The 23,987-nt window shown below is 38.5% G+C and overlaps 1 protein-coding gene across 1 annotated transcript in view; it reads left to right on the top strand.

Annotated features, from left to right (window-relative positions):
- Nucleotides 1-23,987, top strand: part of DGKB (diacylglycerol kinase beta) — a 1,145,939-nt gene that overhangs the window by 1,084,183 nt on the left and 37,769 nt on the right. Inside the window, exon 31 of the mRNA XM_055589891.1 lies at nucleotides 22,721-22,841. Coding sequence (XP_055445866.1) covers nucleotides 22,721-22,841 — 121 coding nt within the window. The remainder of the gene's footprint in view (nucleotides 1-22,720; nucleotides 22,842-23,987) is intronic.

The raw sequence follows: 23,987 nt of genomic DNA, 5'->3' as shown, positions 1-23,987 counted from the left end.
ACCACAGGCAGCGCCCTGGAAGAGTCCTGAGAAGGTGAGAAGATGTCCTCAGATGGAAGGGCTGAGAAAAAGCCCCGAGACAAGTCTCAGGAATCTTCCTCAGTTCCACACGTTCATGGCATCAAAATGCAAGCTTGTGACCCTGAATAATCATGGTAATACGACACTAAACATGACAGCCTATTTCAAATTGTCCTGGATATTATACAACTTTCAGAGAGGAAAGGTTCTTTAAAATATCTGAGATGGAGTGTACAGAGAAGATGGATAATGGGAAAATGTTAAGCACAATTAAGTTGATTAACAGAAAGTAAAGGCTATAATATTTTTGTTGAATACCAAATGTAGGTTCACACACACACACAATATGCATTATTCAAATTATTATTTTTTCCAAATAAAAGCATATCCCCTGGTTTCAAAGAGTTGCATGAAAATAACTGCCAGAGATAAAGAACAGAAACAATTAATTTATTACTTTTCTCCTTGAGTTGATCCACTTGAGCATGTGTTCCTCTCCGATACCCATGACCCTTCTTTCAATATCCTTTCTAAGTGTGGAAAATAATTGCTGCCCTTTTGTTATGACAGGGGTCTTAACTATTTCATAGTATTTCAAAGACATGGTCTCCTTTTAGCCAGTTCACTAAGAACTGAAACCTTTTAGTTCTCATGAGTAAAAAGCTAGTGAAGATTTTTATGAGATAATTTAGATCATATTAACTCTTCAGCCAATCATAAACCGTATATTTTCTCAGCAATTTTATATTTCCCAGTTTAAAATGTGTGTGGCGAGTTGGTCTCATGTAATGGATTGAAGTATGGTCAGTGACTTAACCAGAGACTTCAGACTAACCGTTTCCTTGCTCATATTTATCTGGATAGACAAACACACTTAGACACATTTAGAAGGTTCAATTTACCTACCGAGGGTACTTGTAGATCTGTGTAGAAGAGCTGAACATTTAGGTCATGTCAGAACTGAACATGAATGCATATATTAAGCCTCAGTATACAAGTTCCCAGGGTTTCCCAGGTGGCACAGTGGTAAAGAATCCTCCTGCCAATGCAGGAGATGAAAGAGACTCAGGTTTGATCCCTGGGTCAGAGAGATTCCCTGGAGTAGGAAAGGGCAACCCACTTCAGTATTCTGACCTGGAAAATCCCATAGACCGAGGAACCTGGCAGGCTACAGTCCATGGGGTCGCAAAAGAGTGCAGGACTGAGCAGACACAAAACAAGTTTCCGTGTGTCCAAATGTCATCTACTATAGCATAGCATGTTGAAATTTGTGAACAAAAGAACGGTCCTGTCCTCATTTTGCAGTGTGTGGTTTAATATAACGTATATTAGTGATTTACATAAAAGTTAATTAGCTGAAAAAACACTACTGGACAATATTTTTAAGTGCAGTTGCACCAACTCATTTTCCTCCTAGTCAGGAATATGCTTATCTGTGAGTACCATCTCCAATTTTATATTTTCCCAAGTAGATGGCTCTGGGAGGCTCGGTTAACATGACAAAAGGATAGCTATCTTGAAATTCCTTGGGAAAGGAGAGGATAGGAATGATGCTGAAGTACCTTTTATGGGTGCCGTTCAACTAGCAGCTCCAGCCTAGCTAAATATTACAGGTTGTCAGTTGGCATCCAGTTTTTCTTTGCCCCACACCTACTGACATAGATAGATGAAGACTGGACATCCTTCCAGAGGTCACCACGATATGTCTCATGGAGACAGAAATGAAGCTTTGTGAAGAACTTGCATCTCATTTATCCCATCTAAATAAAGCTCTTCACATTTCCTACAGCTTCATGACATTTTCCAGGGCCCAGGGGTCTGTGATTGTATAGGGTGTGCTCTGTAAAATCTGAGGAGAGGCCATTCACTTGACAAGGATGTGAATGGTGACCCCCAAAGTGATGTGGTATGCAACCTGGACAGCTACATGCACTGACCTGCAGCTTTAGCGACCTCTAGGATCTGAAGCTTTGCTTTTCGTTACTGTATCCTGGCTGACTCACTCCAGCTTAAATGCTTTAATGCTGAATATTCTGGTTTATACATATGACATTTCTCCAAACATGGATGAATCATTGCTGCCCTTGGAGTTTATTCATTATCAGAATAAAAACTCATGAGAATGAGATTAAATCAAAATATATATCTATCTCTGAGTGCTATTATAGATTTTGTAGTTTATTATTTGCTCCTCATTCCAATTTATTACTGGCTGATCCAGTTATGAGTATTAGGGAAAGTCCTGAGAATGTTTGTGTGTGTGTCCTTTCCTGGAGTGCAGAAAAACAGTAGAGGATAGGAAGAATAAAGCTTGAAACTTATTTTTTTGGGGCTACTGTTCTTTTTGATACCCCAAGCAGAGATTATTCTCACATCTGTTGATTTTTTTTTCACGTTGCACACATTTGCACCTTTTTTTTTAATGTTGACTGAATCACTTAATTGTAGAGGAACATTCATTTTAATGTAAATCTTACAGTATTACATGAGTGAATGTATGAAAATAGCTTGGAATAGTTTAAATTGGGCAGAATTCAGCTTTGATCATAATGTGCCTCTTCAGCATTAAAATAAACTTGCAACATATGCTGAAAAACATGTGTAATAAGTAAGTGCCTCTTGCATGGTGACTTCTTTGGAAAAAATAAATCATCATTTAATAGAATTCAAAATTCATAAAATACTTCTAACACTTAACCATGTGAAGATATGATTAGCATCTTATCCTGACAAATAAGTATCTATTTCTAATTTAAAGAAAGAATTTTTAAATTTTAATAATCTTAACAAATTCTGATCAGTTTTGGAAATATTTGAAAGCAAAACATTTAGTTGGCAGTTATATAACCCTTTATTGTATTGTTATAGATGTATTCCTAATTTATTTTTGTGCTTTAAAATATATCAAAGAATGTGGTGATCAATTTCAGTTTTTAAAAGTAAAACAGTGACATAGTCAGTAAAAATAATGAAGTTATCAATATTTTTGAGTCATGATAAAGGTTAAGAAGAATTAGTAATGACAAACTAGTTTCCAAAAACAAAATGGCTAGATAACAACTGTTTTTGCCTTTGAAAATGACCTTGACATTATTAATTGTTATTAATTATTATTAATTAATGACAGTTTTCCAGAGTCCAAAGAATCGTTCTATCAGCATCCTTGGGATGCAAGGAGGAATTTTGATATCCTGAGAAGAACCCTAGACACCCTAATTTGTCTTCTGTGACTTCTCCATCTGTAAAATTGTATCAATAAGAAATCTTCCATTGCAAATTAAAAAATTCCATCTAACCATGGCTTAAGGCTAGTCCTTAAGTACTATAAGTGTATTAAATCATGAAAAAATGTGAGAAACTAAACAGAGCCAGATAAATGTAAGAAATTACTACTACATAAAAGAAAATCTTGTAAAGGACAGGGAAGCCTGGTGTGCTGCATTTCATGGGGTCACAGAGAGTCAGAAACGACCTAGCCACTAAACAACAGCAAAAGCTAATCTATCAGTATTTATCTGTAATCAAAAAGAATACATTGTTTGTCCCTTCAAGAATGTTTCTCTAAAATCAGGAGCCTCTTTGTTCCCTAGCTAGCACTCCTTTCAAAAGTGAGCCTGTCTTTCTTTTGGAGACTCTTCTAGAGAAGTATCAGAAAGCTTGAAGTGTACTTAATACAATGCTTATTACTAATTTAGCATATGCTTATTGATTGTCTGCTCTGTGCCAGGTTGTACATTTGAGGATCTAAAAACAAAACAACAAATTCCAAAGCAACACAGTGTACGATTCTCAGTCTTACAGATTTTAAGTTAATTTGGCAATAGTGTTCATAGTTACAGATTCGTTTTCTCCAGGCAGTCCTCTCTGGAGTTTTAGAGTGCTCTGCGTGAATGCCTTCACAGAGACTGGTGATACCAGCTTGAGTGGGTGCTAAGTCACTTAGTTATATGCGACTCTTTGTGACCTTATGAACTGTAGCCTGCCAGGCTCCTCTGTCCATGGGATTCTCCAGGCAAGAATATTGGAGTGGGTTACCATGCCCTCCTCCAGGGATCGTCCCCACCCAAAGATTGAACCCTCATCTCTCATGTCTCCTGCATAGGCAGGCAGGTTCTTTATCTCCAGCGCCACCTGGGAAGCCCATGATATCAGCATATCCTAAACCAAATTCACCATGTTTTCTGCTTTTCTGTTGACTTTCCCCATCTTGGTTGTTGGCACTGCCATCAGCTGGCCTCACAAGCATGAACCCGGGCATCATTGTGCCTTCCAACACCCCCTGTCTCCCAGCTCATGGTATGTCAATTCTACTTCCTGTGCAATTTCCCTTTCATGCTCATGGTCCTGGCCTTACTATAACTCCTTGTCATCCTTAACCAGGATTCTTCAGCAGTGTTCCAGTTGCCCACTCTGCTTCTTACCTTGTTTCTTTACAATATATCGTCCACATCACTCCCTAACTGTTACTTTTAAATTTAAATGTATTCACTTCTCAGCTTAGAAATCTTAACTGGCCTCCAGTCAAACGCAGAAAAACCCAAGCTTCCAATCAAGGTTTATAAGGCCCTTCCTGAGTGAGGCCTCATTACCTCACTTGTCACAACTTTTCCCTGTGCTTCTTATAACCCAGGAAAAATGGAGATTTTTATAATTCACTGAACATTCCATGTTATTTTAAATGTCCTTTTGTTTCTATACACTTTTCTTATCCTGGAAGAGCTTCACTTAACCCAACATCAGAAAACTAAAATTTATCATCACATCATCAGTCCATTAAGACTTTCCCTAAACTTCTCCTGTCTGACTCTCCCCACCCCCAGGTACCATCCATGGAGTTAAACACTTAACACTGTTTCTAATGTATTCTTAGAATATGTGTCTGCATATGTGCTAAGTCACTTCTGTTGTGTCCGATTCTTTGCAACACGATGGCTATAGCCCTCCAGGCGCCTCTGCCCATGGGATTTTCCAGGCAAGCATACTGGAGTGGGTTGCCATGCCCTCCTTCAGGGAATCTTCCCAACCCAGGGATCAAACCCACATCTCTTAAATCTCCTGCATTGGTAGGTGGGATTTTTACCACTAGTGCTCCCTGGGAATCCTGAATATGTGTCTACTGTAGCATTATTTATGCTACATTACAATTTTTCTTTACTCTTTTTATCCTTTCTCATACAATACTGACCTCTTTGAAGTTAGAAACTGCAACATCTTTCGCATCAGTTTCAGTCACTTTCCACAGTGCCTGGCATATATTGACCTACGGAGCATCTACTTGGTGCTCAGTGTCACTTTGTTGTATGAAATGAATAGATAAATGAACGCATGAATGTTAATTTTTCTGAAACAATATATATGATTTAACAAAATAGAGATGACATTTAAATCAGGGAAATAAAAATTCTTGCCAAAATTCCTAATCAAGATGGAATAAAATTAGATCATCAGAAATTCATAATAGCTATGTAAAAGTTGGGATTCCTTTTATGAGTAGTGTGGGGGGAAAATCAGAATTGGACTAAAATATCAATAACAATTACACTCAACAGTTAGAGCTTTCATGTAGTCCATTAGGCAATGAGATGACCAAAGTGAAAAGTGATTTGTGTCGTTTTTTAATTGCTAGGTCTGGCGCTCCGTGGTCCACACTATGTGTATCTTTGGTACTCTGTTCTCTGCCTCACAGTGTGGGTTGAGTGTCAAAAGGATCATAAAGATGGAGTGTTTTTATAACATTTAGCAGTGGGTTGGTGGCATAAAAGGAAGCAGTACAAAAAGAGGTGTTATTAAACTAAGCCTTAAAGGATTAACAGAGTCTAAGCAAGTGAGGAAAAAGCTTTGCTCAATAGTGAGGAGCAGAGTAGTAGCAGTGGGACAGTTTTAGGGAACAGAAAAATACTAGTTTGAACAAGGTGTGAAAATTTGCATAGAGGAATACTGAAAATAAAATTATGAACAGCCAAATGCCAAGGTTGTTGCACTTTAAGGAACAACAAATGCAAAGAAATAGAGGAAAACATTAGAATGGGAAAGATGAGAGATCTCTTCAAGGAAATTAGAGATGCCAAGGGAACATTTCATGCAAAGATAGGCACAATAAAGGACAGAAATGGTGTGGACCTAACAGAAGCAGAAGATACTAAGAAGAGGTGGTAAGAATACATAGAAGAACTATACAAAAAAAGATCTTCACAATCCAGATAATCACAATGGTATGATCACTCACCTAAAGCCAGACATCCTGGAATGCAAAGTCAAATAAGCCTTAGGAAGCATCACTACAAACAAAGCTAGTGGAGGTGATGGAATTACAGTTGAGCTATTTCAGATCCTAAAAGATGATGCTGTGAAAGTGCTGCAGTCAATATGCCAACAAATTTGGAAAACTCAGCAGTGACCAAAGGCCTGGGAAAGATCAGTCTTCATTCCAATCACAAAGAAAGGCAATGCCAAAGAATGTTCAAACTGCCGCACAATTGCACTCATCTCACACGCTAGCAAAGGAATCCTCAAAATTCTCCAAACTAGGCTTCAACAGTATGTGAACTGAGAACTTCCAGATGTTCAAGCTGGATTTAGAAAAGTAGAAGAATGAGATATCAATTTGCCAACATCCTTTGGATCATTGAAAAAGCAAGAAAGTTCCAGAAAAACATCTATTTCTGTTTTATTGACTATGCCAAAGCCTTTGACTGTGTGTATCACAACCAACTGTGGAAAATTCTTAAAGAGATGGGAATTCCAGGCCACCTGACCTGCCTTTTGAGAAACCTGTATGCAGGTCAGGAAGCAACAGTTAGAACTGGAGATGGAACAACAAACTGGTTCCAAATAAGGAAAGGAGTACGTGAAGGCTGTATATTGTCACCCTACTTATTTAACTTATATGCAGAGTACATCATGAGAAACCCTGGGCCGGATGAAGCACAAGCTGGAATCAAGATTGCCAGGAGAAATATCAATAACCTCAGATATGCAGATGACACCACCCTTATGGCAGAAAGTGAAAAAGGACTGAAGAGCCTCTTGATGAAAATAAGAGGAGAGTGAAAAAGTTGGCTTAAAAGTCGGCATTCAGAAAACTAAGATCATGGCATCTGGTCCCATCATTTCATGGGAAAGAGATGGGGAAACAGTGGAAACAGTGTCAGACTTTATTTTTCTGGGCTCCAAAATCACTGCAGATGGTGACTGCAGCCATGAAATTAAAAGACACTTACTCTTTGGAAGAAAATTTATGAACAACCTAGACAGCATATTCAAAAGCAGAGACATTACTTTGCCAACAATGGTCTGTCTAGTCAAGGCTATGGTTTTTCCTGTGGTCATGTATGGATGTGAGAGTTGGACTAAAAAGAAAGCTGAGCACCAAAGAATTGATGCATTTGAACTGTAGTGTTGGAGAAGACTCTTGAGAGTCCCTTGGACTGCAAGGAGATCCAACCAGTCCATGCTAAAGGAAATCAGTCCTGAATATTCATTGGAAGGACTTAAGCTGAAACTCCAATACTTTCGCCACCTGAGGTGAAGAACTGACTCATTGGAAAAAACCCTGATGCTAGGAAAGATTGAAGGCAGGAGGAGAAGGGGTCAATAGAGGATGAGGTAATTGGATGGCATCACGGACTCTATGGACATGAATTTGAGTAAACTATGGGAGTTGGTGATGGACAGGAAAGCCTGGAGTGCTGCAGTTCTTGTGGTCGCAAAGAGTTGGACATGACCGAGTGACTGAATTGAACTGAATCATTAAACGTGTCAGAGAAAGAGAATGATATGCCCCAAGTACACTGAGCAGGGTGAATTTGACAGTGGTAAGAAATGTAAGTCATGACACTCAGGTGCCCTTCAGTTTGAAAGTTAGAGAAACCCAATTCAACTGAGTAGATAAAACTAGGCCACTTTTTTTTATAAATATCTAAAATGATTTTGAAAGATACAAAATGTGTACATTTGCTCAGGTAGCTAAAAAAAGAAGTCAATGACAAATTTCAGGAATAGCTGAGTCTTAAGTGCACAGAAAATTTAATAACCAGAATGACTCCTCCCATGCAGTGGCAAGTTGCCCTGTAGAAGCTTCAGACTTGTTCATTTTTGGACTTATATTACAATGTGAAATTACACTTTCCAAAGATTGTATTTTGTCTTTGTTTTTTGTCTTGCTCACCACTGTACCCTTAGCACCTAGCTTAGCAACTGATACATATAGTTTTAATCTTTCTTTGATTTTTTGTTTTAACATTTTTGTTTCTGTTATTCATGATGTTATAATAAGCGTGTAGTTAATAAGAAATGTCCTATTTTCCAGTAGTCTTCCCAGAGATCTAAGATATTGTATACTTGCATCACTAATATTTTTATTTCAAAAATCATAAAGAATAGCAATACAATTATTGTATTAATTTAATGATCTAAGAAAGATCTTCATTACAGTGGGCTACCTATAGCCTACTTATGGTTCAGCTTTGTTCTACCCACCAGTTCAATCCCACTGAACATTTGGTTCTGGTATTGCACCAAGAAGTCCTGGGCATCATCTTTTCGTCCCCATTCTTCATGGAATTAACGTGAAAACTGGGCTTTATTTCTGCCCCTGGGTTTACAGTGAGCCCACTCCTATCCCAAGAAGCCTGCAAACTGCTGACGTGGTTTCTTTCCTGTCTTTGACTCTAAGGTGGAAATACTCTTTGCCTCACCTTGTGGAAACTGGAGTTCAGGGCACTGACATTAGTGTTATGGGTAATAAAGTCTTGGATCTCTGACTCCAGAAATTCAGGTCTTCTGCCAGACTCCCTCTGATCATGGCAAGTTATCATGGTAGCTTTCAAGAAAGGTAAAATCTTGGATACTTCCTTTCTTGATCATGATGTACATTCTCTGGTGTAAACTTCTCCTCTCACCTAGGTTCTTTCTAGACAACTGCTCTTTAATTCTTTCTTATTACTCTCATTCCTGGGCTTCAACCATTTCTTCTTATTGACGATACTTGCAGAACAGTCTTTTTACTTGCAATTTATAGTAACTTTCCATTCTGAACATGCTAGTTTTATTGAATCCTTTACTAATATATAAAAAAGGAAAGAACTGAATATCTGAGTACAGTTTTAAAGATGCTACCAAATAATTCAATTATTTGACCTCACACTTCCAGCCCAAAGGTATGGATTTATCAGTCCAAAATTAGTCCCTTGGCTCATTTCCCCTGCATGCACTATTTTATTTCATGCCTGATGACCTTAGTTTGGTGGCCTTCATCAGAGAAAAGTTGCAGTTCCTTCCATAGCATTTGTTCAGTAATGTGCACCTTTGCCCTGGGTAGATGTATACCAGCCATACTTGTCCAACAGAAACCACTAGTCGGTATCCTTTGAAATGCGCATCTCAGCTATACAAACACTATTTGAGGGGTAGACATTTCTAATAATATTTTCCCAGTGAAATTGATACTCATTCTGCATTTTTACCCAACTAGGAGAAAAAAAAAGAATAGGAACTTTCTGCACAGGAGCTTTAACCTTTCTGGTAGAAGTGGTGATCGGTCCAAACACATTAAAATTCTATTTTCCCTTCCAAGTGTTTGCTGCAGATGACCCCCACTGATCTTAAATATATTTCTGTATCTGTAACTGAATAGAGGTTTTCCGTACAGCATGTTCTAATGGCACTCTGGCCTTTAGCCAACAAGGCACTGAATAAGGCTATTTTTAAAATACAGAAACTGGGAACAGCTGCAGCAATCAAATTTGATAAAAACAGAGAGGAACTTTGCTATTTTTTTTTTTTTTTTTTTACGGTTTGTCCAAGTTTAGACTTCTTTCATAGAACTGCTTTTGTTCAGCTGTATGAAGGGCTACAAGACCGATACAGTAAAGCCTTTTTAAGTAAATAACTTTTCAAAGAATGCTACTAAATAGAATAAATTTTCTCTGTATGGAGGGTATCAATGTGGTAGTACTTTAAACTATTTTTTAAAGGGTATATCTCTTATATGAGGGGGTAGGAGAAGAATGAGTTATGTTAGTAAAGTTTGGGCTACCAAAGAGGTTTTGGTTTCCCCCACACCCAAAGGCAGTCCTTGAAAGGGGAGATAAAGTCCTGAGTTTCTTGGTATTGGAGATCTGAAAGTTTGCATTTGAACTTCCGTTGTGTTCTCAAGTGTTTTTAAGGGTGAACATACTTTGAATGTTCCATTTCTACTTTCCCCATTACTATTAGTCATGGATGTTGCCATATTTCCTAAAAGATGAATTAATATCAGTGAGGTTCTTTTCTAAAGTTAAAATGACATGCTTTTTAAAATGTAAAGAAAAACTTTTTCACAGAGACCTTTTGTACTTATTTGAGTCCCTCAACATGTCTACATACAAGGGCTTATTCTTTAGTTTTTAAAAAAATTCAAGCTCTTTGGAAGCTTGTCAGTACATGATTAATAAGTGTCATGAGTTGAATAGACACTGCAAAGCTCCTACACAGTAGTAGGTTACAGGTTCTCGCTCCTAAGTGATCACATGTGTGTAATGGATTTCTCTGCTAACTTCCTAATTGACATGACAAAGGATATTGTATTTCTTATAAGTATTTACAAATGGGATTAATTTAAAAATCTCATCCAAATAAAACTACTTATGTCAACATTAATTCAATTTAGTAATCCAGAATGTAATTTAATTCTTCTTCCGTGGCCATAAAGCCATGAAACAAAATTATCTTACTGCATAAGGAAAAAAACAAGGAGGATAGATAGAAAACAGAAGAATTCAGGTGTATTTTAATCTATACTAACTTGTTAACAGGTAGCATATTAGATACATTACCCCATCTGCCTGTAATTGATCATAAGCCAAATGAAACAGTGTCTACTCTGACTTGAATGAATCAAGAAGTGTTCCTCTTTAAATGGTGAGGCAATGGTGATTTAAGTGTGTTGTTTGTCAATGCTTGAGGCTGTCACAGTTCTTGTCTCAGTCCTGTTCCTGTGTCCTGTCCTCGGTTATTTGGGGTGGGTGGTGGTCCTCGCCCCTGCATAACAGCAAAACTCCTTAAACGGGCTCTATGTGACCCCATGGACTGAAGCACACCAGGCTTCCCTGTCTTTTACTAGCTCCCTGAGTTTGCTCAGACTCATGTCCATTGAGTCAGTGACACAATCCAAACATCTCATCCCGTCGTCCCCTTCTCCTCCCGCTCTCAATCTTTCCCAGCATCAGGATCTTTTCCAATCAGTCAGTTCTTCACATCAGGTGACCAAAGTATTAGAGCTTGAGCTTCAGCAACAGTCCTTCCAATGAATATTTAGGGTTGATTTCCTTTAGGATGGACTGGTTTGATCTTCTTTCAGTCCAAGGGACTCTCAAGAGTCTTCTCCAGCACCATAGTTCAAAACCATCAATTCTTCAGTGCTCTGGGCTTTATGGTCCAGCTCTCACATCTGTGCATGTCTACTGAAAAAAACCATAACTTTGACTCTACAGACCTTTTTTGGCAAAGTTATTTCAGGATATGATCCTATATTTTAACCACTACCAAAAAGTTCCAAAGATTACTTGCATTTAATTCTGGTTATTGATGTAGCCTCTTTTCAGAAAACAAACTGCCAGGAGAGTAAGGTTTACTTCTGACCAGCAGTACTTTTATGCAAATGGCCTCAGAAAGCACGGGAACCCCAATGTATTACTCTTGCTAGGCATATAATATTTATATGTAACCAGGAATAATTGGATATCAAAGCCAGCTCTGTTACACAGGACAATTTGTAGTGTAAATCACTCTTCCTCACAATTATATTTTGTCTGTATTTTAATTTTCAGCCTTAATTTTATAAGTTAGTTCCAATGTATTACCAAGTTTTAAAAATTTTATTAGTTCACAAGTGTGTTTCACATTTCATTAAAACTAAAATAAGGAGACTGTTGGACTATACTATTATATTCTATAATATATTTCAAGAAAATAGCTGGTTTTCCTAGTGCTTCTGGAAATTGAATATTAAGATCACATCATGCTCATGCTCAGTTGCTTCAGCCTTGTCTGATTCTTTGCAACCCCATGGCCTGTAGACCACTAGGCTCTTCTGTCCATGGGATTTCCTGGGAAAGAATACTGGAATGGGCTGCCATTTCCTTCTCCAGGGCATCTTCCCAACCCAGGGATCAAACCCACGTCTCCTGCATTGCAGGCAGATTCTTTACCTCTGAGCCCCACGGAAGGCCAAATATCACATAGTCATATGTAAAATAAGATCACCACTACCCTCTATTAAGTTGGGTTTTAAATTGTTTTTTAATTATTGGAACTACTTATTTCTTAGAAGGTAAGGGTTGGTGATCTTCCTGGTCACTTTAGCCTCTTAGATAGAGTTGCTCAGTTGTGTCCCATTCTTTGCAACTTCGTGGACTATTGGCTGTAATGCTCCTCTGTCCATAGAACTCTCCAGGCAAGAATACTGGAGTGTGTTGCCATTCCCTTCTTCAGCGGATCTTTCTGACCCAGGGATTGAACCTGGGTCTCCGGCACTGCAGGCAGATTCTTTACCATCTGAGCCACTAGGGAAGCCTTAGCCCCTTAGCAGGCTTCAGTGTTGGAACTCAGGATGCCCATCCAGAAGTTATTCAGAATTTGCTGACATCAGCCCTCATTCACGTGCACTCGCTTTGTTTAGCGATGGCACTCATGCGAGGAGCCGCATAAAGTAGTTTGGTTTATGAAAGAGGGCATGGGAAGCGTGATGTTGTGAAAACAGCCCCTCACACCCTAATGGCTCATTCACACAGAAAACAAGCATCAGCCTGAAATTCAGTCCCTCCTCAAAGCTTAACAAGAGCAAACCGACTCAAGACCCCAGAAGCAGCAGTGTTCAGAATCACTGCTAGCTTGTACTCCTAAACTCTATGCCTACATTTACTGATAATTCTCGTCGCCAGTTGTAGCAATAGCTTTCTGTGGGGAGTCTTTCAGCTGGCTCTCTACGGCCTTATGTATGAAATGTCCATGATTTCTGGGGTTGTGTGTCGTCAGGTGAAAGTCCTCTTTCAAGTACGCCATAATAAAGTGATTGCCAGCCCTGGACCACTTTGATCGCAGTAGGGCAGTTGTTGACAGTATGCCAGACTACTATGATGCTTTTTTTTTTATCCATTTAGGGAAGTTCAGGATTTTAGAATGAAAATACATGAAGTTATAGTCAGCTATAGCTGGTTGTTTTTTTAAAAAACAGATGGCTTTAAAAGAGATGATCAAATCTATTCTTTAAAAGTCATTTTTAAAGTCAGGCATGTGATTCTGCTGTGTGTGTATGTGTGTGTGTGTGTGTGTGTTTCTGTATATACCTTAACTCCTTATTTTTCAGATTTAATCAGAGAATGGGATACTTCACACTGCTACATTTTCCAAGTAACTCTCCTAATCCTTTATGTACTACACTTTAACCTTTTTCATTTTTATTTTCTAAAATGAAAATATTTCTATCCACATTGGATAGAAATCCTTTCAAAAAGTGTTCTGCATGTCTTAGGCTTCTTATCAAAATTCTTCTAAGTATAATTCTTTTACATGACCTAGAGTAGTCATAGTGAATGAGAGTTTTATACTATATTATAATTTGGTGATAACATCTGACCTGATTCAGTGGTATGATTATTAATGGCACCGTTTTATGGTATTATATATTTCTTTGTTGTATTTTTGTCTTTCAGTCACTGATAACATTTAATTGGTTAGTTCTTAACTGTTGTCGATATGTCCAATTACATGGATTTTGGAGTGAAGCAACCTAGTTGGAAAACCATATTTTCAACTGTGTATGAAGACTTGAATAGATAACATAGTTTCCTCCTCAAAAAAAAAAAAAAAAGAATAATACTGGCCTCAAGGCATTGTTGGAAGTCTTAAATGGAAAAATGACTATAAATCCCTATCAGAAAATCTTCTCAGAGTAGGTGTACCATATATATATACATTATATATACATATATTATGTGTATATATAATGTATATATATATATAATCTCTATTTCCTTGACAGACTTATAATTGTATAGTATGTTCCATGCTAGAAGTTTGCTTTAAAGATACTTTGAAAAAGGTCAGTTTTCATTCCAATCCTAAAGAAAGGTAGTGCCAAAGAATGTTTAAACTACTGCACAATTGCACTCATCTCACATACTATCAAAGTAATGTCCAAAGTTCTCCAAGCTAGGCTTCAACAGTATGTGAATTAAGAACTTTCAGATGTTCAATCTGGATTTAGAAAAGGCAGAGGAACCAGAGATCAAATTGCCAACGTCTGTTGGATCATAGAAAAAAGCAAGAGAGTTCCAGAAAAGCATCTACTTCTGGTTTATTGACTATGCCAAAGCCTTTGACTGTGTGGATCACAAAAAACTGTGGAAAATTCTGAAAGAGATGGGAATACCAGCCCACCTTACCTGCCTCCTGAGAAATCTATATGCAGGTCAAGAAGCAACAGTTAGAAGTGAACAACAACAATTAGAACATGGAACAAAGACTGGTTCCAAATTGGGAAAGGAGTACGTCAAGGCTATATAATTGTCACCCTGCTTATTTAACTTATATGCAGAGTACATCATGTGAAATGCCAGGCTGGATGAAGCACAAGCCGGAATCAAGATTGCCAAGAGAAATATCAATAACCTCAAATACACAGATGACACCACCCTTATGGCAGAAAGTGAAGAGGAACTAAAGAGCCTCTTGATGCAAGTTAAAAAGTACAGTGAGAAAGCTGGCTTAAAACCCAACATTCAAAAAATGAAGATCATGGCTTCCAGTCTCATCACTTAATAGCAAATAGATGGAGAAACAGTGGAACACTGACAGACTTTATTTTCTTGGGCTCCAAAGTCACTGCAGATGGTGACTGCAGCCATGAAATTAAAAAACACTTGCTCCTTGGAAGAAAAGCTATGACCAACATAGACAGCATATTAAAAAGTACAGAAATTACTTTGCCAACAAAGGTCTGTTAGTCAAAGCTATGGTTTTTCTAGGTTTTTCTAGAAAAACCGGATGTGAGAGTTGAACTAAGCTGAGCACCAAAGAATTGATGCTTTTGAACTGTGGTGTTGGAGAAGACTCTCGAAATTCCCTTGGACTGCAAAGAGATCAAAAGCAGTCAATCATAAAGGAAATCAGTCCTGAATGTTCATTGGAAGGACTGATGCTGAAGTTGAAGCTCCAATACTTTGTCTATCTGATGCATAGAACTGACTCATTGGAAAAGACCCTGATGCTGGGAAAGATTGAAGGCAAGAGAGAAGGGGAGGACAGAGGATGATGGTTGGATGGCATCACCGACTCAATGGACATGAATTTGACCAAGGTCTGAGAGTTGGTAATGGACAGGGAAGCCTGGTGTGCTACAGTCCATGGGGTCGCAAAGAGTCAGACATGATTGAGTGACTGAACTGAACTGAACTGAACTTGAAACACAGAGTTCATGTTAATACATTTTTGCTCCAGCTCTCTCCACTCAGATGCTTTTCTAATTGCATATTCTAGTTTATGGAGGTTGGAGAAAAGAGCTTTATGTTCATGAGGCGTACATATAAATTAAGAAATAGAGCTACCATGTGACCCTGCAATCACACTCCTGGTTATATATCCAGAGAAAAACATCGTTGAAAGGATACATGCACCCATGTTCATTGCAGCACTGTTTAAAATAGCCAACACGTGGAAGCAACCTACATGTCCACTGACAGAAGAATGGATAAAGAAGATGTGGTGTGTATATATATACACACACACAGATACATATATACAATGAAATAGTAGTCAGCCATTAAAAGGAATGAAATAATGACATTTGTACCAACATGGATGGACCTGGAGATTCTCATACTGACTGAAATAAGCCAGAGACAGAAAGACAAATATCATCTGATACCACTTTTGTGTGGAATCTAAACAATGATATGAATGAACTTACTAAACAGAATGAGCCTCACAGAGAATGAACTTGTACTTGCTGGAGGGAAGAATGGGGAGAAGGGATAGATAGGGAGTTTGGGATGGACATGTACATACCTCTATATTTAAAATGGATAACCAACAAGGACCTACTCTACAGCACATGGAACTTTGCTTAATGTTATGTGGCAGCCTGGAGAGAGAGGAGTTTGGGGGAGAATGGATACATGTGTATGTATGTGTGTGTGTATATATATATATATATATGTATATGTATATATATATATATATGTATATTTATGGCTGAGTCCCTTTGCTATTCACTTGAAACTGTCACAACATTGTTAATCAGCTATACCCCAGAACAAAAATAAACTGTTTAAAAATAAACAAATATTTTAAAATAAATCAATTGGCAGGGACTTCCCTGGTGGTCCAGTGATTAAGAATCTGCCTTGCCATACAGGGAACAAGGGTTAGATCCCTGGTAGGGGAACTAAGATCCCGCATACCACATTCCATGGAGCAACTGAGCCTGCTCACCACAAGTGAAGATCCCACGTGCCACAACTAAGACCCAAATGTAGCCAAATAAATTAAAAATAAAGAATCAATGGGTAATAGACGGACATGCTACAAAATCATCCTTGAAGAATTCACTTTAGTAATTTCATATACCCCTAGGGGTTTTAAAGTTTATTCTGGATCCTCAGGCATGTTTCAAATGTTTGCTAGCTAAAACAAGCATTGCTGGAAGGCATACAGTCTTAGCACTTAGAAGGTACAACTCCATAGCTAGCCTGGTGTCACCTTGGCCCATAAGTCCTTAAGAGTTGTGATATAATTAGCAATTTAGGTGATGCCAGAATGTCCTTTCTGAGTCACTGAGTGTACCCCCAGGACATAGCTGACCCCTGTGCTACCGCATGTTGCTGGACACCATGCACAAAGGAGTGTGCCCTGCCCTGTCCCCACCCCATCCCTCTCCCTTCAGTACACACTCTATTCAACAAAATGCCAAAATGCTACAACCCACATTCAGTCTGTGTTTGTCATGCCTCCTCTTCTGTTCCCTACATATGTCAGTCTGAAACAATTACATAATGAGATGTATTATCAGGGTGTAACTGTCAAAAATGAAGAGACTAAGCATGAATAAGTATTATCCATTTATTAGCTGTGCTGCTCCTGGGTTCTCAAATCTATACCACACTACTGACCTTCAGATTTTATGTTCATACCCCCAGATTACCTGTATCTCAATAATGCAGCACTAACAATGTTCAGGAAAAGGTATACAAAGTCAAAGGCAGATTAAAGTAGGGTTTCTTACCATATTTGTGCTATAGTCCTCTTTGCCATCCTGATTCTTCCTTGGAGTAATGTTTTAAAATTCATTAAAAAAAATGTAGGCTTCAAAGGAAATCCATAATATTGAAATGTTAAGATTTCAATTCAGTAATATATGTGCTTCTTTTCTAAATTTTTATTTGAGTATAGTTGATAAACAGTGGTGTGTGGCTCAGACAGTAAAAAATCTGCCTGCAATGCAGGAGACCCAGATTTGATCCCTGGGTGAGGAAGATCCCCTGAAGAAAGTGAAAGTGTTAGTCAGTCAGTCATGTCCGACTCTGCGACACTGTGGACTATAGCCCACCAGGCTCCTCTGTCCATGGGATTCTCCAGGCAAGAATACTGGAGTGGGTTGCCATGCCCTCCTCCAGGGGATCTTCCTGACTCAGGAATTGAACCCATATCTCCTAAGTCTCCTGCATTCAGGCAGTTTCTTTACCCCCTCAACCATCAGGGAAGCCTTCCAGCATTCTTGTCTGGAAAATCCTATGGATAGAGGTGCCTGGCAGGCTATAGCCCATGGGGTCACAAAGAGTCTGAGACAATCAGTTATACATATGTGTGTGTGTGTGTGTGTGTGTGTGTGTGTATCCACTCTTTTTTTAGATTCTTTTCCCATTTTAATAAATTACTTTTAGAAATCTAGCAGAGGCTTAGTAATTATTACAATGTCAAAGATTATAAAAATAGACTTTTAAAATATAAATAGAATTCTTAAATATAAAGTATAAATGTTTAAATATTGCAACAACTATAAAGTGATATGGAAATATGTGTGATATCTATCAGTGACAAAGTCAGAGATATTTCTACTACAACTGTGGTTTCTTGCCTAAATTTATAATTGAAAGAAGTTCTTAATTTTAATTAATGTTGGTAAAAAAGTCATATTTTTCTGCATTCAGAATCACTGCCCCTGTGTAAAAATCTTGTTCTACTATACCCAGTTTTTGTTTTTCATGACATCTGTTCCCTCTGAACACCTTTTCTAGACTTTCTATTTTAAAAATGGAAATACTAAATTTGGCAGATTTCCTTGCCTCTGTTATACCCATGGAGGCATTTGGAAAGATATGTTAACTCTTTCAGAAATGTACTGTTTTTCCTCTTCAAAAGCAACATTAAATTGATCAAAAGCACCATCTTCCTTGGAATAGAGACACTTCCTAGTATCAGGAGGTCAAGGTTTCTCAGTACTCAGCTGGAGACTCTCACAGGTAGACCTCTCGCGTGTGTCTTCAGGCCTGGGTGCGACTTTCGCCTTCCTACCTATGACTGTACTTTCACACACGAGAAGGCTAACCAGATGCAATGACTGAGCATAATGTTGAACGTTAAGCGGCTCTACTTTCTTTTGTAAAAAGGTTACTTAGAAACTGGTATTTCACGATCAACAACAAACTGATTGTAGGAAACCTCACAGTATATGAGTATGGTGAGATTCTATAGTTGAAGTTCTTTTACAAACCAGCACACACAGTAAGGAATGAGTGCTCGGCCATTATGTCTTTCAGGCAACTGTGATGCCATTAGGATCTATAGAGGCAGTACCAAAGTGAAACCCAGGCTTCCCAGGTGGCTCAGTGGGTAAGGAACCTGCCTGTAGAGCAGGAGATGCAGGAGACACGGGTTCGCTCCCTGGGTCAGGAAGATTCCCTGGAGAAGGGCATGCAACCCACTCCAGTATTCTTGCCTGGAGAATCATTCCCATGGACAGAGGAGCCTGCTGGGCTATAGTTCAGGGGGTTACAAAGAGTCCGACATGACTGAAGCGACTTCGCAGGCAGATGCACTAAAGTTGAAAACCTCAGTGGCCAGAAATAGTTAAGATTTCACTCAAGCAGTCAGGCAGAGCTTGGCACTTTCTTTCTAAAGGTCTGAATAATAAACATTGTAGGCTTTCTGGGCCACATGGTTTCTGCTGCAGACACTCTCTTCTGCCATTATAGTGTGAAAGCATAGACAAAACCTCAACTAACCAGTGTCTGCTTCCAACAAAACTAATTAATGAATGCTGAAGTTTGAACTTAATGTATTTTCAGGTGTCACAATGTATCAATTTTTTCCCATTTGTAAACATGTAAAAACCACTCTTGCAAGCCATACATAAACAGACAGTGGGCTTGATTCAGTTCATGGGCTCAAAGCAGTAGCCACATAACAAACCAATTAAGGAGGTGAATCTGGTTGGTTATGCCATCTCAAAGGGACCTGTGCTTAAAATAAATTTTAGCTAGCATGTGAAGTGAGGAAGTTTTTGATGTTTCTAGATGATACCACAGGTAGAAATAGAATTCAAAATTATGTAGAAATTATCTTTGTCTGAAATCAGTGAGGACCCTGCCCCCAAAGACAGTATGTAAGAGGCAGCAGTTGTACACAAACCTTACAGGCTTTTGTATATAAAATTGTTGAAGTGTCATGGGAGCAAATTTGTGCAGCACAAATTAAAATTTCTTTTTTTTTCTGAATGCTTAATTAAAATGAATATGTTGTTAATTTTGCACTAGTAAATATACCACTATTTCTATGCAGTTCTTGTGTTAGCAAGAACATGAAAGGTTAAATGCCTACGTCTTCTAAATCTATAATCAAAGTCTTCATTACCAGTGATTAATGGTAGAATTGATTTTCGGAGCATTTTTGCAGGGAGAAAAACAAAGACAAATTAAAAGAAGGAAAAAAATCAGAAAGAGGGTGGTAGACAGTAGCAATATGGTGTAGATGCAGACAGTCCCTGTGATTCATGGAAAAGTTAGGGCTCACAGATTAACTCTGTCGTGAGAAAGTATTTCATTTCTTGTAGAACAGTTCCCATCAACCAGATCATTACAGAAATCAGTGTAAAATTTCACCTATTTAAGAACCAAGCAGTGGAAAATACAGAATACTGAACAGGAACTTCGTTTTTGTGGTAGTTGTTGTTGTTGTTGTTGTTTTATAAATATCACCAGACACACATCTGGGGTTTTAGAGCTTGCCACAGTGCAGTTTTCTGGTTGACATATATCTAAGAAATGCGTATATTAACACCCAGGCTATAGAGCCAAGCACATTTTAGTGCCGGCTACAGCTGAAAGAATATGTTTCCATTCCTTGTCCATCTGTTCTTGGCAACATAAATTTAAACTAGAAACACAGAATAAGTTTGATGAGGAATCAGTCTAAATATGGTTTAGAACAGCAAGGTGAATGCTCTAAGATACTATGACTTGTTAGCCTTTGATTCAGTAGCTGGATAGTTGTGTCCACGTGTGAAGAGATCTTCTGCTGCAGCTAGCGCTTAAAGTTTAAAAAACAATGGTTTTTAAAAATCAGTTCAATTCAAAAAACGTACAGTGGATTGGTCACACATTGTGTTTTCAGAGCTTAGATAAAATGTGCCAAAGATCATGGGCCTAATAAATTTTGAAGTTTCAAAGTGCTGTTTACCATACACATGAACAACACTGAAAATATATCATTCATCTCTCTGAACTTTGTGCTAAAATGGATTCACTAGTGGGAAATGAGGACTTTCTGTACAAAATGGAGTACATACAACACACATATGCTGGTTTTGCTTCAAGTCCACGCTCAGCTATGACTACTTATTACACGGTTAACTTGTATAATCATATCTTACCTTATACCACTCTATGCCACCCCTCCAGTTCTTTTTGCTACTGAAAACAGTATTAAACAATTTATTTGCATTTGAAAACACATGGGATTACATGAAAATATCATGATAGAAAAGGACCATATATGTGCACCTAAAATATTGCCTTCAAATCAAGGGTTCGGGCGTTCTGAGCCAGGTAAGTGAGTGGAGGGGTTGTGTGCCACCGTGGTGCTCTGTAGGGTTTTACTGATACGACTACATCCTCTGCTACTCTGGAGAGTGAAAGTCTGCAGGTTGGAAAGGGACCTTGCAGCTCACGCAGACACCACTGTCAGTCCCTCAATAAGAAATCCTTCTATCAGTTTTAAAAGTATCTCTCTTGGGTATGGCTGATTTACCAAATATACCATTGTGATTACACCTCAGACTTTGGCTCTGTCACTTCCTCTTTATGTTAATATAAATAAATTGAGTTAACTTCTCTGATTTTAAGCTTCTCTGTCTGTAAATTCTAATAATCATATTTGTCTTAAATTGGTTTTGCCAGGGGAGCAAGTGAGGTGATATGGAGCGAGTGATTAGGCAGTGACAGGTACTTTGGAAACACTCGACAAGTAATACCTAATACCATTAACCTTTTTTTTTTTTTTACTGTCCTCTGGTTAAAAAAAGAAAAAACACTGTATTAATATGGTGATAATTATCTAACCTACTCTAGAATTTGGTAGCATGTTCTTTACCATCAGGAAAACATTTCTTTTTTCAAGGTCAAGAAAAACTCTGGACAAGTTTCCCTATGACTGTGGCGTAAAGAACGTGCCTGCCAATCCAGGAGACATATAAGAGATGTGGGTTCAATCCCTAAGTTGGAAATATCCCTTGAAGGAGGGCATGGCAACTCACTCCAGTATTGTTGCCTGGAAAATCCCATGGACAGAGGAGTTTGGCAGGCTGTATAGTCCATAGGGTTGCAAAGAGTTGGATACAACTGAAGCAACTTTGGAGAAGGCAATGGCAAACCACTCCAGTACTCTTGCCTGGAAAATCCCATGGATGGAGGAGCCTGGTAGGCTGCAGTCCATGGGTCGCTAAGAGTCGGATATGACTGAGCGACTTCACTTTTACTTTTCACTTTCATGCATTGGAGAAGGAAATGGCAACCCACTCCAGTGTTCTTGCCTGGAGAATCCCAGGGACAGGGAGCCAGGCGGGCTGCCGTCTCTGGGGTCGCACAGAGTCGGACACAACTGAAGTGACTTAGACTTAGACGAAGCAACTTAACCTGCACGTGGACAAGTCACTCAGTGATTTAACGCCTCAAGTCTTCTTATCTTTAAAATAAGAAACTTTAATTCCATGATCTCTAAGATCTTTTGTTTGAGTAATTCAACAAAATCACGTTTGACAGCATGTCCTCATACTTTATTTATAGTACTGAAATGTGTATTTGCTGCCAAATGTCTGATGTGGGGGGTATAAATGTCCCATATATACATGTGGAATAACGTTAAATTTGTTGATGTTAAAGCTACTGGTATATTTTTTGGCATAATTTGGCTCAGAATCCTTTCTTCCCATTCTGTTGTAGAATAAGCTGACAGCACATCTTTCCCCACAGCACCCCTCTGGGGAAAGGGGTGCTTAAACTGAGAGTTTCAGAAGTAAGACAGACCATCTTTTTGTTACTTTTAGTGTAGTATCTCAGACAGAAGCTTTCTTTCTCAAGAAGCTTTTATTTTTCATTTCCATAGTGTCTAATGGCATGGCATTGTATGCATATGCACTGTAATTTACAAGGCTTCTGTTTCCTTTCAGATCTGAGTGATCAGCTGCTGGAGGTGGTTGGCTTGGAAGGAGCCATGGAGATGGGGCAAATATACACAGGACTGAAAAGTGCTGGGCGGCGGCTGGCTCAGTGCTCCTCTGTTGTCATCAGGTAGCCCTTTCTCTGTAATTCAGAAAGGAGGTTGATGTGTGAAAAGTGAAGTGAAAGTATTAGTCACTCACTCTTTGTGACCCCGTGGTCTGTAGCCTGCCAGGTTTCTCTGTGCTTGGGATTCTCCAGGCAAGAATATATAGTGGGTGGCCATTCCCTTCTCCAGGGGATCTTCCTGACTCAGGGATTCGATCCCCAGTCTCCTGCATTGCAGACGGATTCTTTACTGTCAAGCCACCAGAGATGGCATAACTACAAATTATTTAGATTAATGTTATATAAGATTTTGATAATGATTTTGTTTCATCTATACATTGTTATCAATGATTAATACTGATACATTTCAAAATAATAGAAATTGACAGAATTTATAAAGATTTGATTCACTGTTACTTACCATGTTCATTGGAATTTGATAATCTTTTGTTGAGACCATGGATACAATTCTAACATACAAATTCTACCTCCTCTAGTCTGGTACACACACGGTTGAATTTACAGAAGCATTGAAGTATCTACTAGGCAAACTACCCAATGAAAATGCTGTTAAGGCATCATTAACATACATTCTTTCATGAAGTCCACCATTGCTTCTATAAATTAAATAATGAATTACTATGAAGTAAAATTTTATATGTATATTGCATTTAAATCTTTTGAAAACCCTTTTTCAAAATTATGCCTGTAAAACAAAAGTCTAATATTACACTAACATGAAGCTACAGATTATAGCACAGATATAACTGATGTTACATTAACATATATGAAAGTTAATACTGGAAAATGTGAGATATCAAACACTTTTCCTCCACATTTGCAACATGCGATTGCATGAAAACAAGGAGGCTCATTTTGCTGTTGTTCTTGTTCAGTCACACAGTCATGTCTGATTGTTTGCCACCCCATGGACTACAGCACACCAGGCTTCCCTGTCTTTCACTATCTCCCTGAGTTTGCTCAAACACATATCCATTGAGTCAATGATGCCATTCAACCATCTCATCCTCTGAGGCCCCTTCTCCTTTTGCCTTCTGAAATCTTTCCCAGAATTAAGGTCTTTTCCAGTGAGTGGCTTTTCACATCTGGTGGCCAAAGTATTGGAGCTTCACCTTTTACATCAGTCCTTCTAGTGAATATTCAGGACTG

The sequence above is a fragment of the Bubalus kerabau genome, chromosome 8 (genome assembly GCF_029407905.1).
Source record: "Bubalus kerabau isolate K-KA32 ecotype Philippines breed swamp buffalo chromosome 8, PCC_UOA_SB_1v2, whole genome shotgun sequence".
In the NCBI taxonomy this organism is placed as follows: Eukaryota; Metazoa; Chordata; class Mammalia; order Artiodactyla; family Bovidae; genus Bubalus; species Bubalus kerabau.
This window is presented reverse-complemented; position numbering and strand designations above follow the sequence as displayed.